This window comes from Coccinella septempunctata, chromosome X, assembly GCF_907165205.1.
Source record: "Coccinella septempunctata chromosome X, icCocSept1.1, whole genome shotgun sequence".
NCBI classification, from domain to species: Eukaryota; Metazoa; Arthropoda; class Insecta; order Coleoptera; family Coccinellidae; genus Coccinella; species Coccinella septempunctata.
This window is the reverse complement of record NC_058198.1, coordinates 19322277-19339939: the sequence shown is the minus strand read 5'-3', so window position 1 is coordinate 19339939 and position 17663 is coordinate 19322277. Positions and strand designations below refer to the sequence as shown.

General features: G+C 37.4%; 1 protein-coding gene across 2 annotated transcripts; it reads right to left on the bottom strand.

The window, feature by feature from the left end:
- Window positions 1–3139: 3139 nt before the first annotated feature.
- On the bottom strand, window positions 3140–12602 carry LOC123321956 (glycine-rich cell wall structural protein 1.8-like). Of its 2 annotated transcripts, none has more exons than XM_044909774.1 (2): window positions 12455–12602; window positions 3140–3692 (listed from the first exon to the last, which is right to left on the bottom strand). In XM_044909774.1, the coding sequence occupies exons 1-2, from the start codon at window positions 12467–12469 to the stop codon at window positions 3276–3278; spliced, it is 432 nt and encodes a 143-aa protein (XP_044765709.1). In that variant the 5' UTR covers window positions 12470–12602; the 3' UTR covers window positions 3140–3275. The 2 variants fall into 2 exon arrangements, with proteins under 2 accessions (XP_044765709.1, XP_044765708.1); XM_044909773.1 differs by lacking the exon at window positions 12455–12602 and adding an exon at window positions 12206–12388.
- Window positions 12603–17663: the final 5061 nt, after the last annotated feature.

Genomic DNA, 17663 nt, shown 5'->3' with positions numbered 1-17663 from the left:
TCGTGAATTGTATTCTAAAGGAAGGAACTTTTCCAGATGCTCTAAAGGTAGCTATTGTGAGACCCATATTCAAGAAGGGAAACAAGGAGGAATTGGGTAACTATAGACTCATAAGCTTACTTAGTTCGTTTTCAAAGATCATTGAAAAGATTATAGCAACGCGATTAACGAAATTTTTCAGCAAATTTAATGTCATTTGACACTGCCAACATGGCTATATGAGAAAGAAACATACAGAAACTGCCATTTATGAACTGACATTGTCTATCTTGGAGGCCTTGGAGGGGGATAATGTGGCCTTGGGCTTGTTTCTTGATCTCTCTAAGGCGTTCGATTGCGTTGATCATCAACTACTGTTGGAAAAACTTGAAAGATCTGATATAAGGGATAAACAACTGAACCTAATGAGAAGTTATTTGAGACACAGGAAACAGAGAGTTTTTATTAATAGAAAAAGTGAGAAGTTCACCTCAGAGGACATCGAAATAACCATGGGCATCCCACAAGGCACCATATTGGGACCCCTGCTTTTTCTAATCTATATTAATGACCTAGACCTAACACTACCGGAGAACTGTAAACTTGTGAACTTTGCTGACGATGCTAACATCTTGATAAGGTGTAAAAACCTCCAGGACTCACTTGATTTATTTAGATCAGTGCTGGATTAGATATGCAGCTGGTGCCACCAGAAAAAGCTAATCTTGAATATGCATAAGACTGTATGCACTTACTTCTCTACAGATCGATCTTCACAGATCTTCCCGAGCGCTCTAGGATGTAAAGATGGTGATGTTGACGTCAAGGGGGTGGTGTCTTTCTTGGGGGTTGCAGTAGACCAAAACTTGAAATGGAAAGAACATGTGGATCAATTGGGAAAGAAGTTAAATTCCGTCATTTATACGCTGAATGTCTTGAAGAGGATGGTTTATGATGATGTACTGAGGACAATTTACTATGCTAATTTTCAATCACTGGCGACTTACAGCATCATATTTTGGGGTGGAACTTCAGTCATGGATAGACTGTTCGTGAAGCAGAAATGGGCCATAAGAGTGATAACTGGTAGAAAATATCGAGTGAGTTGTAGATCTGTCTTCAAAACGAATGAAATATTAACACAAGCATAGTGAATATTACTCAAGGTAGAAAAATAAGAACAATACGAGGCGTATGTTCTTTCCGGTGCACACTCTATCTTGTTTTGAGAAGCATCCATTATATATGGCAATAAATATTTTTAACGGGCTACCAAGAAGATTGCAAATGATTCAGGAATATGGTTTATTCAAAAGGGAGATACATAAACTATTAATGAATTGTGAACCGTATGATATTGGGGAATTTTATAGATTCTGTGGTTAATTAAAATGAGTTGTTTCATTTTTGTAACATGTATTTGTTTTCAATTATTGAAATAAAAGTATCCTTTTATCTATCTATCTACGTATCTATTTTTCAGCGCCTGAATTTCCAAGAGTAACCTCGTCTCTGTTGCAGATATGCAATTTCTTACCTCGTTTTTGGTATCCTGGATGGCCTCCAGAAGTCGTTTTAGTGTAATCTCCTGCACTTATTCCTCATCCGGCATTTTCGGGAACAGGTATATAAATACCTTATGGTATGACACTATTTGAGCAATTCACTTATCTCAGAAAAGTTGGGATGTTTCTACACTGAAAAGTGATTCTTCGGGGATAAAGCAAGGACACTCTTCACTGTGGCCGATCAGGGAGACTGAAATTGAAACACATACAGGAAGGCTAGGGCTAAATGAGCGGACGTAACAGAGAAAAAATTAAGAAGACCACAACAATCTATACATCAACCACATCTACAATTCGTGCTGTGTATGGAACACTATAAGGAAACGCAAGCAGATCCTCAAATCAGCGGCACAGATGTTGAAAATGTTTATAGCGAGCCGATATCGACCTTATTCGCACCAGTGAAACGTAAACAATCTTATTTACTTGCTCGATAGATACTGTAATCCTTCGAAAAATTTCTCTCCAACAGAGAAACGTTTACTCACGTTTTTCGTGCTAACGCAACAAAGCTCAAATTTTCCAAAACACAACGAATAACACATAAAATATCCACCGGAACTGTGCACTCTCCACTCGAGGAGTATCTCGTAAGGAAAATGCAGTCTTTTCAATTATATGAAATAGTTCGACATGCAATAGGGGTATCACAATACAATAATCATTTCTTCGAAATACTTTGATTCAAATATTAAAAATAAAAGGGATATACAAACAACAATATTCATTGTTAAAAATGAATTAAATAATTTTCACTAGCAGTAACACACACGTGTTCGGCTATCACAGATCTCAGTATTCTTTCAGCCATCTGAATAATATATTGTAATCCTTAAACAATTGTTGTGGTTAAATAAATAATGCTAGTGAAAACCTTTTCTAATTCAATTATAGCTTTCCATCAAGTGAACCATATCCATTCATTATTTGAATCTTTACTGAGAAATGCGAGAAAACTAATTCGAAAGACAATCAGTAGTAATTAGTCGGTTGTCAATTGTAATGTTTGGTAATAGAGGTACTTAGATCCATGATTGATGATTTTTTTCACTGAGAAAGAATTTGATGTATTCATGAATTTCCCACTTTTTTTCATTCGCTGTGATTAATTTCGAATAGAAATTCGGTAATCACGAATGGCATATATGCATGGTTTCTCTAAACACTTGGGCGTTCACCATAGTTTCGAATATTCAATAAATTAAGCCTTATTTCGATGGGAACTATTTATTTATACTACAAATAATTCTGCCCGATTAGTTTCAGCGAGAACAACTCACCATACTCTAGAGCTTGTAACAAGACAACTGCAACGGAAGGAAAATATGAGAAAATAATTAATATCGAATACCAATGTCAAAAATCAACGAATCAATTAGAAACTGATGATGCAGCAGTCATGAACAAACGGGCAGAAGAATCAATCAGGAAACATTTTGAAAAAGGTCAACAAATTTCGTCAAAAAATGAAAAAAATGTGAACATAAACAAAGAATATGTCAAAATCTGAATGACAGGATATAATGCAGTAATTTCAATCATATAAAATAGTTCGACATGCAATAAGGGTATCACAATAAAATAATTAATCATTTCTTCGAAATATTTTTATTCAACTATGAAAAATAATAGGGATATACAAAGATATAAAAATGAAAAAGGATGGCTCCCATGATATCATCAATACCGGAGCCCTTTATTTTATCTTCGATTGTCACTACCACTCTACTAATCTGACCTTACAGTGAAACTCCCCCCAGAACCATCAACCATTCCTTTTCCCCCAGCATCTCCATAAAAGACACCACCACTAGCACCAGTCACTGTTCCATAGCCATGTGGTAAATGGTACACACCTCCTGAACCCCCTTTAACAACTCCTTGTCCATTTCGATGTTTGCCTCTAGTATTTTGAAGATTGTAAACACCTGACTGACCTGCTGTAAATTCATCTCCGCCAGCCTCTCCACTGTAAATTCCACCACTACCTCCAACAAATCCTTTGGGTCCATTGGTGAAATGATAAATTCCACCACTGCCCGCATAAAACGTTCCCTCGCAGTCATTGATTTCGTGAATACCATTACTTCCCCCACGGCAGTCACTAAGTACAGAGCCTAGCAATGCGGCCATGAGAGTAATAACCTAAAAATAAGAACATACTATGTAATGGCATATATGACAATGAAAAAAAAATTACAGAAATTGTGAACATAACATTCATTTCACCAACTGATTGGTTAGCATAAATTTCATATTTTCGATAGATTCTTAAATAATTAACATTATTTCCTGATGCCTCATCATCTTAGAAAAGGATATATATTGGCAATAAGGGTTGGATCAGAGTGAATTCATCAAAATCCATTGCATTTCCAGGAAATTACTTAATCGTCTTTCCAGTTTTCAATTTTTATTCGTAATTTGAGAATGCTTAGGTCATTTGTTTTGGTACATGTTTCATTTCAACATATATGAATTCGAAGGTATACCTAGACCACTTCAAAGAAAGAGGTTGATTGGCCTTGAAATAATTTTCTCAAGTTTTTGTATATACAGGGTGAGTTTTTGACTAGTACAAATATTTTAAGAGTAGATTTTTGAGTTCAAAAGAAACACTTCTTCACTTTACCATTTCTTCCGAATCGGCTCGGTTCAAAAGATATAGGCTGTTGGAAATCCATAAAAAAATAGTTATTTCTCACGAACGGTTCTATAGAATTAAATGAATTTCGGAATATAGTTTTTCATTCATTTGATGAATTTTTTCAGAACACAAGATAATATCACTAAAATATTTACTATATTAAGGAAGATATGGAAGTTTTTAATTTGAGCAGTTTTTCATAAATGAATCTACAGGGTGAGTCTTTGACTCGTACAAATATTTCAACAGTAAATTCTTGAGGTCGTTTTTCCCGAATCAGCTCGTTTTGAAAGATATGGGCTGTTGAAAAACCATAAAAATAATTATTTTCAATTCTATCTCACGGTTCTATCGAATGAAATGAATTTCGGAATAAAGCTTTTCATTTGTTTGATGAATCTTTTTCGGACAGTAGATATCACCCACGACTTCCAGTTTTCTGACCATTACGTACCATAAAAATACCAAAAATCCTAAGAACCCAACTCTCGAAACTAAGTTGGACGCTGTATAATGAACATTTGAACGTTTTGTGAAATGAGAGTTTATTGGTGTATATGCATTTACAGGAATTGCTTTCACAGGTCAAGTCAAAAAAAACATCTACATATTACAATTTATATCGACATGTTAAGTTCTATAAATGAGAAATCCAAGGACAAAATCTTTAAGAATACATATCAAACATCACTCAACAGAATAAAACCACAAATGTCAACACCTTAAGTACAAAATCAGAAGCCAAAATCATGAACATTCACAAAATATGTTTAGAGTTAGCTCATACACACGGAGACCAATATTTCTTTTATTTTAGTTTTGAATTTGGTAAAAGGTAGATCCTTCAACTCGTGAGGCAGTCTATTGTACAGTGATGTAGCACAAAAGGCTGGACTACTTTGCGACTTCTTTAATTTCTTGAAATCTTTTCTTATCAACAATTCATTTCTAGTATTATGATCATGCACATCTGCTTGCAAACGATAACGAAATAAAAGTGTTCTTCATATTTTCTCGTATAATGCGCCGTTTTCGAGTAATTTGATGTTCACAGATAAAAAATATCTGTGATATTCAGAAAATTGAGTCCTTTGGTTGCATGCAACTCTGTGATATCAAGTTTGTTGAAATCGAAAGGTATCAAATTAGCTTTCAGAAAGGAAAATACTCCAGGTAAATATATAAAAAATAATGAAGATCGAACGACTACCTAAGGTATATAAATGAGGAGTTTATAAACTAACTTGTAGTGATTGTTCATCTCTTTATATGGATCAAACTGGTAGAAAATTTCAGAAATGAATATCAGAACACAGAAATTGTTTCATCAAAGGCACTGGAAATTCTACGTTTACTACGTTCACAACTTCAACGAAGACTTCGAAATTTCATATATAGAAACTAGAATTCCAAAACTGATTATTTTCGAAAGTGTGGAGTTCAATAAATGTAAGTAACTCAACGACCAGATCGACCTCAATAACTTTCCATTACTATATTTTTTGAATATTTGTGTTTCCCTAGTATTATTTTCGTTAGTTTAGTCGCAACATAAAATAAATAAACAAAAATTCTAATGCGAACGAGTGAGCCTGTGAACGTGTTAATTTGTGCTCCTGCGTAATTACGAAAATTGTCCAATTTTCAACTGTCAGTTTTGGCCAATATCAGTTCTACTGTGAGCTCAACCCTTCTGTAAGAGTTTTATCGATTTTTTCGCCCGTTTTGATACAATTTAACGCAATTGTTTTTTTTAATTCAGTATTGAAAATTTCATAAACAACGGACGGCGATTCCACTTCCTCCTAAGCGCGACAGTGGGGCGACCTTGAATCTTCCGGGACCGGTTCGTTTCGCTGAGATCGGGTATTGCGAGCGAATTATTACTGCCGGTTGCACATCGCGCGTCCGGACGCGTATTGCGACATCAACATACAGGATTCCTTTACCTTCCACGATTCCCCAATCCGTCGTCTTCCCACTCTGTCCGAGTCTTCTTTAAGGGCGCAAAGAAGTGAAGAGTAACATTTTTGTTTTCCTATACCTGCATCGCTTTTTAATCTAATAATGCCACGTAATTGCAGTGCCTGCAGCAAACCTATTTTAGGTCAAAATAATTCTGCAAATTGTTCTCTTTGCAAAAAACCGTTTCATTCAGAGTGTGTTAACTTGGGAGACGTAGAGTTTGATTCGTTGAAAGTAAATGGGGGATCGTGGTGCTGCACAGCCTGTTCTTCTGGCGAACGCCTTTTGCGCAGCGGTACTGCCGGATCTCGAACTAAGCCATCACCGAGCACCACAGGTCAGCCGACGCACTCCGGTCCACCTGAAAATAGTCTCACTGAGAAACACTTCGAGCTCCTGATGAACGAGATACGCAGGATGACTGCCTGCTTGGAGCGTGTCGAGAGGAGGCAGGACGATCTCATGTCTCGCCTTGACGACTGTGCGGCTGCTATTGATGGTCACTCCGAAACTTTAACCTTGCACCAATCTGAGATTGATACATGTAGGCGTGAGTTGGCCGTCATTAAAGACACCCAGGCTGCGGTCGGTGCGAATGTGTCATCTTTGTCTGATAAAATCGGTGGTTTGGAATCGAGGCTTTCTTCTACTGACGACGTAAGGGAAAACATTATTCCGGAGGTTTTCGAAAGAGTTAAACGCTCATACAACCTTATTTTCTCCAACGTGCCTGAATCTGACAAGACAACGGATGCCGCCACTATTTCGAGTATCTGTAACCTAATAAGCGCATCTGCCAGTCAGCATATTACCGCCGTGGTCAGGCTGCCGTCGCGAGACAGGACTCGACCCCGTTGGATACGAGTGACATTCACTAACCCAGAGATAGTTCTCACGATTCTTCGGAGGAAGAGCTCTATACTTGGCAGTCCCCTATACCGTACGGTTAAAATTCTTAACGACCAAACTAAGGAACAACAGTCGCAGTTATCAGCGTTGAGAGCAGAAATGGGGAACAGATTAGCTGCGGGTGAGACCGATCTCACCATTAAGTATGTCAAAGGAAACCCGAAAATCGTCAAAGTTCCACCCTCAACACAGGGTGGGAAGTCAAAAAACTAGACAGTCTGAACTCTTGGCCCATCATTTATACTAATGCACAGTCCTTACCATCTAAGCACTCAGAAATTCTGGCCTACGCGCAGCTCCACAACCCTTTATTGATTTTCATTGCTGAATCTTGGCTTCAGCCGTCGATCCCTGATTCTGTAGTACATATCCCAGGGTACACTATATACAGGGCTGACAGTCAGGATGCTCTAGGGTACCGAGGTGTTTGCATATACCTTCACAAATGTATAACCGATTCTTATAAGGTGGAAACCAAAATCAATAATTGGGCAGACATCGATAACATTTTCCTCAAGATCTCTGATAGCCAATTCTCTGTCCTTGTTGGATGCGTCTACAGACCGCGTCCTTGTGCTTCCGACCTCAGTTGTGCTGACTTCCTTGCCTCAGCGTCCGATACCAACGACAACGTTCTGGTTGCCGGGGACTTCAATTGCCGTGACCTCAAATGGCCGATTACCGCTCTACCCTCGGTGTCTTCTCCTTCCTTTCCATACGCCGAATTGGTTTCCTCCTCCCGTTTGCTTCAAATTGTTGATCAGCCGACCAGATTCCGAGATGGCCAAATTCCTTCTCTCCTGGACCTTATATTTGTCACCGATCCTCTACTTATTTCGGAACTCAGCTATCTGCCACCGTTCGGAAGGTCCGACCATTGCACTATCTCTACCAATTTGCAGTTTCACACGTCACGTGTCAGTTCCAATGTTGTGAAGACCAGAACGAGAATTGATTACGACAGCGTCTCCACTGAATTGCTGGGAGTCGACTGGAACTCCTTGCTTCCTCCTAACGATGACGTAGACAAGCTGATGAAGACTTTTTCGGATCGTGTCAATCAAATAGTCTCTTCTAACACTCATACAATAATAGAAAGACGTAACCTCCTGAAACCCTGGATCAACGATCACTCATTACGGCTTATCAGAAAGAAGAGGTCTCTGTGGCAAAGATACTTGCGGACCAGATCCACACTCGACTATTCCGTCCACCGAAACTATTCCAATTATGTTTCGACCTTGCTACAGAGGTCTAAAAGAAACTTTGAGAATAAACTAGCCGCTTCCAAGAACAAGAAGAAATTCTTCAAATATGTGAGATCTTCCTTGTGCACCAGCGTGAGCGTTCCTGTTGTCAGAGGTGACTCGGGCGGCCTGAGTAGTGGTTGCGAGGAGTTGGCCGACATTCTCGCGAAATCTTTCTCTCGATCTTTCTCCCCCGAGCCACCGGGTGCGTGTCCGACCCCTCGGGGCCCTCGATCCTGCACAGAGATAGTAGACATCGAGATTGATGAGGTGATGGTGGAGCGCCACCTTTCAAAGCTCAACGTTTCTTCTGCTCCTGGTGTTGACGGTATCACCCCATTCCTTCTGAAACTATGTGCTGCTGCCCTGTCTGCCCCACTCTCCGTCATATTTCGTAGATCCATGGCTACCCAATCACTTCCTTCCGACTGGCTCTACGCAGCTGTTACTCCAATCTACAAGAGCGGAGATAAGCTCTCACCTGACAACTATCGCCCCATTAGCCTTCTGTCGTCTGTTTCAAAGGTGCTGTAAAGAATTATAAGCGAACAACTTCTTGAGTTCTCCCTTTCGACTGGGCTGATCCCTGACGAGCAGCACGGATTTGTCCCCGGGAGATCTACCACCACAAATCTTCTCTCTTGCATATCCGATTGGACGAGGGCACTTGACTCTGGTCAGCCCACAGATGTTATATACCTTGATTTCTCCAAGGCTTTCGACAGGGTGCCGCACAACCGATTATTGGCAAAGCTGGAGCACGTTGGTATCCGGGGGAGGCTGCTCAGCTGGATTAGAGCCTTCTTATCTGGCCGTACCTACCGAGTGCGTGTGGGCGAAGCGCTCTCTTCATCCTCTTGGTCCGTACTTTCCGGCGTGCCCCAGGGTTCCGTTTTAGGGCCCCTGCTCTTTCTCCTCTACACCTCCGACCTGCCTCGACAGTTCGGTTCCACCCTGTCACAGTTTGCCGATGACCTAAAGCTCTATAATGATCCCACAACGGAACACGGTACTCTTCAGTCTGACCTGGATACTTTGCAGGGGTGGTGCGAGGAGTGGTTACTCCCCCTCAACATCAGTAAATGCGTCGTCCTCCACATCGGAAAGAACAACCCCCGAAAGAGATACACCATTGGTGGAGTTAACTTGTCCCCAGTCTCTCAAATCAAGGACCTCGGCGTTACAGTTTCGGAAGATCTCAGCTGGTCCGCCCACATACAAAGCATAGCAGCCAAAGCCAAACAACTTGCATATATATTGAACAAATCCTTTAGAGGCTGCGACGATCGAGCTTTCGGATTGATATACAGGACATATATTCGTCCAGTACTTGAATACGCTGGTCCGGTCTGGTGGTGTTCCACGAGGGCCGCTTCCGAGGTCCTTGAGCGAGTGCAGCGATGGGCCACTCGTATACACTATGGCCCGAGCCGACCCCCGTACGAGCGGCGACTTAGTGCAATGGGTTTGACACTATTCGAGGATAGGCGTGTGCGTGGCGATCTGATTTTCACTTTTCGAGCTGTGACGGGTCAATTCGGTGAGAGGGTTCGCGATATGTTCCCTCTGAACAGAAACAATCTACGAGGGCATATCTACAAACTGAGACGGGAGAATTTCAAGTGCGCCCAACGTCAACACTTTCTCCCTAATCGTGTGTTTCATAACTGGAACCGATTGCCCGGGGAGGTTGTTCTGTCATCATCAATAAACTCTTTCAAGAACAATTACGATAGGTGGAGGTCCTCTCGGTGAGGGACCTCTGGTGTGCTGTCGGTGTGCGGACTGTGCTGTGGCGGGTGCATTCGAGTGTTGTGTTCATGCTGCGGTTTTAAGGTAGCTTTGTTTGATCCTAGACTCTATTTACCCGCGCCCGTTTGTACGCATTAGATGTTTATTTTTCCAGACTTTGTGAATCGAGTGTATAGGTTTGTCCTCTACTCGTTACTGTTGTTAAATAAATAAATAAATAAATAAATAAATAAAAAATATATATAAAATTTCAATGTAGATGATAGTTTTCGATAACATTGAGTGAAAAAGATTTTATTATGAACTAATAGAAACCATAACAAGATCTCCTTCGATTTGTTCTTGCCTCAAAATTGCTCCGAATGTTCCGGAAACTCATTTTGTGAAGATCGTATAATCTGTTTCAAGTTAAATTATGTATTTTCATCAAGTATCAAAATTGATTTCAAAATCAATCAAATTGAATATATGTTCTGCATTTCATCTTGGTTGTCATCATCGTATTGAGTTGCGGTAATGAAGACGGCAAATAAACTAGAAACCGGTCTGACTGTGACTCTTTAGATCGATTTTCACTACTTCATCATTTTCATTATAATATTTTTTAATATTCAGAGGAAATTATGGACAATTGTGATGGAAAAATAACAGGTAGTTATGAATTTCGCTCTGAAATAGTATTTCAATAGATGTTAATTCTGCAAAGTTACGCAAAAATATATGTTTCTAACAAATCGAATGAACTGGAAAATTTATCATATTGAAATACGGAAAATTTTATATTTCCACGCTCTATGGTAGCCGATAGAGCAATTAAAAAACTATATGGTGGGTTTAACGGAAACGAGGACAAATCAAAATAGAGAAACAAAACTTTATTCATAAGTCGACGATTCGTCTGAGTTCAGGACTGAAAGGAGATACAACGCACAATAAAACCAAACAAAATATATCACAGTTTCGGCAGATTCACCATGAATAAATATTGTATAAGATAATTGTATGAAATAATCGACATTAACTCAATCTCTAAAAAAGATTTAAAATATATCTGCTACATCAAATTAAATCAATCTGGGAAAGTAAATGACCATAGGCAGTTGGTTTAAAATTAAACCTAACTAGAAATGATGGAAAGAAACACATAGCCGAAGTGACTGAATACTACTAAACTTATTACGGATTGGTCATACTCCTTCAACCGACAGCCACATTTTCACTAAAACGGAGAAACCAAAATACCCTGACTGCAACTCCAATCTGACAATTCCACACATTTTTGAAGAATGGGCCCTGCATATAAACGCCCGACACCGCTACAATATAACGTCAATTAAAATGTGATATAAGTACAGTGAAAAGTTTAAAGAAATATTAATATATTGAAAGAATTGTGACCTGTGTATATTGACAGAATATATGAATATATTGTACCTACACTGACTGAATTTTAACCAATAAGGTGGTCTCTTATATCCCGAGAGGTTGATGAGACCAACAAAAAATTGAAATTATACTTATTAGTGAAATGATGTCATAAAGGGCTGTTTTGTCAGGTCCACCAATTGACAAACCTTATGTTGTCGTTTTCTATTTTCAAGAAGTTGGTCTTTCCAATGTAATCTTTATCACAATCGTTACAAGATATTTTGTACACTAAACTAGAATTGTCAATAGTTCTTCTTTTTCTTTAAGTTTCGAGAAAATAGAGCAAACAGTTTTAACATTGTAGAAAGCGAATTTGAATTCTTCATTATGTATGTAAAAAAAGATGTTATTAATTTTTTGGGACAAGCCACATGAGAACAGAAATCTAAATCTATGGGTATTGCTATCGAGAAAGTTGCCACCTGAAACAACATGATGATTTTCTGAAAGCAAGATCATTCTAAATAAGGGAGATCGGCCACCGAATGCGAAGTTGAGCGAAGCTGAGAGTTTTCAATGCTAAATGATGAGTTACGTCACTCGATTCGTAGCTTGTCGATTATATTAGTACTGAAAATGCTCAGCTTCGCGCAACTTCGCATTCGGTGGCCGATCCGCCTTAGACTGACCGGATAATTATTCAACCGAAGCAAATCTTTCACTCGCTTAATATCCTCATCGATGAAATTTATACTACTTAAACGTCTTACCCTCAACAAAAGTCCCTTTTGTGATGCGTGAACTGTGTGATCAACCATGGAGAAGTAAAAAATTATTGCTATCCTCTCCAAACATGCATACCTACACCTTCAACTGATCTTTTTGTGAAAATACACTGATTGCGCTGCCGAATATAAATGTAAAAGTATTAGTTTCTAGTTATTCGATTCTATTTCTATCCGTGAAAATCCTAATTCAGTATAGGAAATCCGACAAATATAATTCATAAAGTAACTCACTAATAGCATGGCCATGATGAAATATACTTGAATAACTGTTTGTTGCGCTTCTCTCAATACTATTTACCTTGACCGTGGTAGTGGAATATATACTGTACTTATGGAAAATCACAAATACAGAAACGCGCCACAATAAATTGTGTTTTCGTTCATTGTATGTATAAAAATTGCAGATAGCGTTCACTGATAATTGTACAGGTTCTTTAAAAATGATTACAACAATGCAATGATCGTAGTAGAAATATAACAATTTTGCACATTTCAAGAATTTTGACGGTTTGAAATGATTGCGAATTTCCAAGTGCTATGGAATTTATTCTAGAGCAGGTAAATAAGTATCGACTGTCTGCTTATACTCAGAGCTCTAATTCAATGCAGATTTCCATCTTACAGTCATTTATAAAGACTTTGTATTACTCAAGTTTGTAATAGGTTGTCAAATATGAACCGGAAAAATTGACTCGTAATTGATTATTGTCACACTTGGATCTCTTTCTATAAACATCCATGAGTCATCTGATAATCAATTTCGCTCCTATGTAGCAGTAGATTGTTTCATCTGACGATCTGACATCCAACCTCATCGTATTTATAGCTCCACAATATTTTATTCATTATACAGGGTGACTGGTGACGTAAGATAAAACGGCTCAGTGTAGATAGGTGACCTCAAATTGAATGAGTATGTGCGATTGAAAAATCCCCTAAGGATGCTTTCATTCATTTGTATTAAAAAAATTCGTATGTTAGAATGAAAGAAACGTTTCTCTTTTGCGAGTTTGAGCGCCCAGAAGAAGAACGTTTGTCACCTCCCTTTGTAATTGTAAAAAAAAATGTTGTCTCCTGATGTATTGCTATAATGCTATAATTTATTCATTTAAGACAATAGGAGTACAAACAGGTGAAACCCAATACTGTACTCACTATTTACTATTTACTTGAAGATGATACTTTGTTTCAAACATACCAGGTGGATGACTGTTTCATATGTCTCATTTCAGTAGAATAACAAGGGGTGCTAGGCGTTATTAAAATGAGTCAACTTATCTTCAGTAACTCGAATTCAGTGTTATTGCTCCATCCATAATATAAATGGTTGTGAAAATTTTGTCATATTTCGCTTTTACCATTATCATGAGAACCATGCAAAATTTGAACAATGCAAACAAAGAATTCTCACTCATTTTTTTGTCGCTTTTCTCAAATTTCCATTCGAATATTTCTTATATCCTTTACAAAGTGATATTTTCCACCTGACAGGTAAATTGAAATTTTTAAATGTCCTGTTTTAAATTTTTTTGTGCGCTGATGGAGAATGATGTATAGTAATAATGCTGTGAAATATCACTAAAATATTTACTACATTAACGAAGATATGGAAGTTTTTAATTTAAGCATTTTTTCATAAATGAATCTACAGGGTGAGTCTTTGACTCGTAGAAATATTTTAACAGTAAATTCTTGAGGTCGTTTTTCCCGAATCAGCTCGTTTTGAAAGATATAGGCTGTTGAAAAACCATAAAAATAATTATTTCCAATTCTATCTCACGGTTCTATCGAATGAAATGAATTTCGGAATATAGCTTTTCATTTATTCGATGAATCTTTTTCGGACAGTAGATATCACCAACGTCTTCTAGTTTTCTTATTATGACCATTACGTACCATAAAATTACCAAAAATTCAAAGATCCCAACTCTTGAAACTAAGTTGGTCTTATGGATATTTGAATGTTTTGTAAAATTGAAATATTCTTTATATTTTCTCGTATAATGCGCCGTTCTCGAGTAATTTGATATTCAAAAGTTGAAAAGTATCTGTTTAATTTCAAGAATTGGGAAAATTGGCTTAATACAACTCTGTTTAAGAAATCCACATATGTGTAATGTCACAGATTTAGCTAGTTATCCTGAAGGTAATTTTGTTTTTCCAGGGGTGGTGCAGCTGATTATGAAATCTTGAAATGGCTATGTATTTTTATCAGGGCCGAATCGAAAACTTGTATAGGAAAAAAGTTGACCTCAAGAATCTACTCCTGAAATATTCGTACGGGTCAAAGGCTCAACCCATTAACCTCTGAAACCAATGTCCTTATGGTACATATCAATCCTCATTCAGTTTGAAGTCTTCTATCTCCACTGAGCGGATGTCCCTTACGTAACCAGTAACCCTGTATATTTGCAATTTGTAGAATGAGCTTTTTCACAATATCTATTTCGAAAATTTTTGTTAATGGATCGTTTTTTTAAAAATGTACGGAAAATTTATTCGTTTCAGGATTTAATCGACCAGAGAAGACGCTTTACAGAAATAAATTGTTGTAATCAAATTCTAGTGAGTATGAATTGCAAACATGCAGGAACACCATTTGTGATTGCGAAAAACAAGGAAAAATTAGTAGAAAATACTGGAAATAGAAATTTAGTATTGGTTTTATGACAAAGTAGTATAATTACAATTGTGAATGATTTTTGTACAAAAGTATCATTTTTAGCACCATTTCTGTTGAAATATCTGTATAATACTCCTCTTCTATTTACTCTAAGAAGAAACATATACGTTTTTTTGAGTATCAACCAGTGTTCGAATTGAATAATCATATGAATCATATAAAAATTGATTATAATTTTCGTCAATTAGATTGGAGAAGATAATTTGAGTTCTAAATATACAGGCTGCCTTCAAAGGGAAGAACACATCGAAATATATCATTTCATCAAAAATCGCTCATATAAATATTCAAGGTGGCTGAGTTGTCATCCCCTCAAGTTTAATGTTATTTCCTTAAATTTCAAGTAGGTACAGGATGGACTGGAAGGTGACGCAGCAGGAAAATGAAACACATAACTGAACTGATTATTTGGAGACACTCGAGAAGAATGTATCGTGGAATGGATGTTAATTAAAATGCTGAAAAATTGAGATACCGATTTGAAAGTGTTTGTGAAATTGATCGTTTTGTGAATTATTGCGGTACCGTTTTTCATCTCGTTTCCCGTCGTGTAAGACTGTGGACAACTTTGAAAACATTTCGTGAATAATTGAAAAGAATTATGTTGGCTCTTGAACTCCTTTGAATTTTTTTTACCATGGCGTGTCAGGTCTTTTCCGGTCAATGATTAGAATAGATCGAAATGAACCATTCAACGAAGAATCGTATAATCTACTAGATAATAATGATTATAACAGAGTATACAAAAAAAGTTTATATTTTCCGGGGAAAGTCAAGTAATTCAGCTAGAGGTGGTTGGGAAGGAAATCCTTACTCTGTCTTCTGAGTTTGCCATTTTTGATCTCTTTTATTCCATAAGGAATATCATTGTATTATCTATGAATATTTCATTTAAAACTTCTCTCTAAGGTCGACGTTCTGTGGTGGATACATGACAATAAATTTCAATACCTTATGTTGGCCCTGTGGACATCAGATCTGCCACTTGAACTTGTTAAAGAAATAGGGTGGACTTCCCACTATAATTATACATATTGTATTCAATACGGATGGCATATTATGCGAAACGGAGCCTCTGCGGAGGCCAACTCAACTCTGTCGTTTTGTGAGATACTTAAATCTCCTGATCTCGAAAAAAAAAATCTTATACAGTTGTTTTGAACACGCTGGATTCAATCGAACGTTTCTAGGGGCCTATTGCACCACACCACTTTTCAACTCTTCACTTTGCATTTTTCTATGCTATTCAAATGAAATACATCACCCGAAAAATATTCAGAATTTATTATAGAATAGAATAGAATATCTTTATTCACCAATAATAATTGTTAACAAAACAATGAAGATGGGAAACGTCATACAGGAAAAAAATAAACAAAAACAGAGAAGATCAACATTCAATGTTACTCTCCAGGAATTCACTAACAGTGTATGGCTCTAGTCGTAACAATAGGCTGTAGACCTCTTTTCGAAAACATTTGAAATTATCAATTTGACGTATTTTGGATGGTAGTGTGTTATATAGTTTTAGACACATATATGTACAATTTCTTTCCGTCAGGGACAACGTATGTAGAGGTTACAGAAAAAATTGGTTTCGGGTCCTGTATGAATCACTTTTCCTAAATTTGTCGAAAATGTTCCTATTTTGGAACAGGAACTGCAGACATCTATAGATGTAGATGCCAGAAAGTGTGAGAATGTTATTCTTCCTGAATACGCCACGGCAGGATTCCCGGTACCTCAGGCCAAAAAGAACCCTAACGACCATCTTCTGGATGCAAAAAAGCCATTTTCACATGTCGACTATTCCCCCAAAAAACAACAAAGGAAAACTGAAAAACGAAAATCCAATAGCATTTTTTCCAAACAAAATATACAGAATTGACGAATAAAAGAGTGAAAAGTTTCTCATTAATTCTTCATAGATTGACAAGTTGACCGACCTTTTTTTTCATCTATGATATAAAAGTCAGATCGTTATTGAGTTTCCTTTTAAAACTGATTGTTTTATTTATTTCTTATGCAATCACTATATTCATTCTTCAGAATGGCGAATTCTCATAAATCTAGAAATCTAGAAACTGAATTGAATAATTACACTGATCGACAAAATTATAGCTTTGTTCTTCCACCTAAGGAAAATATATATATATTTTTAATCTTCGTAGCCAAGGTATAAACGCACGATAAATAAAAAGTGGAAGTTAGCTCTTGTTGTTTTTTAATAATTATATTCATGATTTTTAACAAAAACAATGCATTATAATATTTGCAATGGTGTAAAAGATTCCGATCGCTTAGATCTTTTGTCTTTTCTGCTGTAGGACGACTCTCTATTTCTCTAACGATGGACCAATAATAATCAGCAAGCATAGAGGGTTCCCCTTTGCCTTGGTAGCGTTTTTCGAATGACGCGATGTCTTGAAGGAATCGCTCTCCATGCTCGTCACTTACGGCTCCCATATTTTGTGAAAAGACATTAATATGTGATTGCAAAAAGTGTATTTTTAAGCCCGTTTGCAACAGCCGAGAATTCTCTAGAGAATTTGCTCGAAAATTCATGCGCCGTGAATTATATACCGTTGCATACGCATTTTCGGTAGAATTCTTTGTTCAGTTGCATACAAAATAATCTGTGCCGTTTTCTTGCGAGAATTTTGTAGAGAATTCTCCAGAGAATTCTCGGCTGTTGCAAACGGGCTTTAAGGACATGTTACATCCCATTTTTTGATGAGCCTGTAACATCCTTTTGAC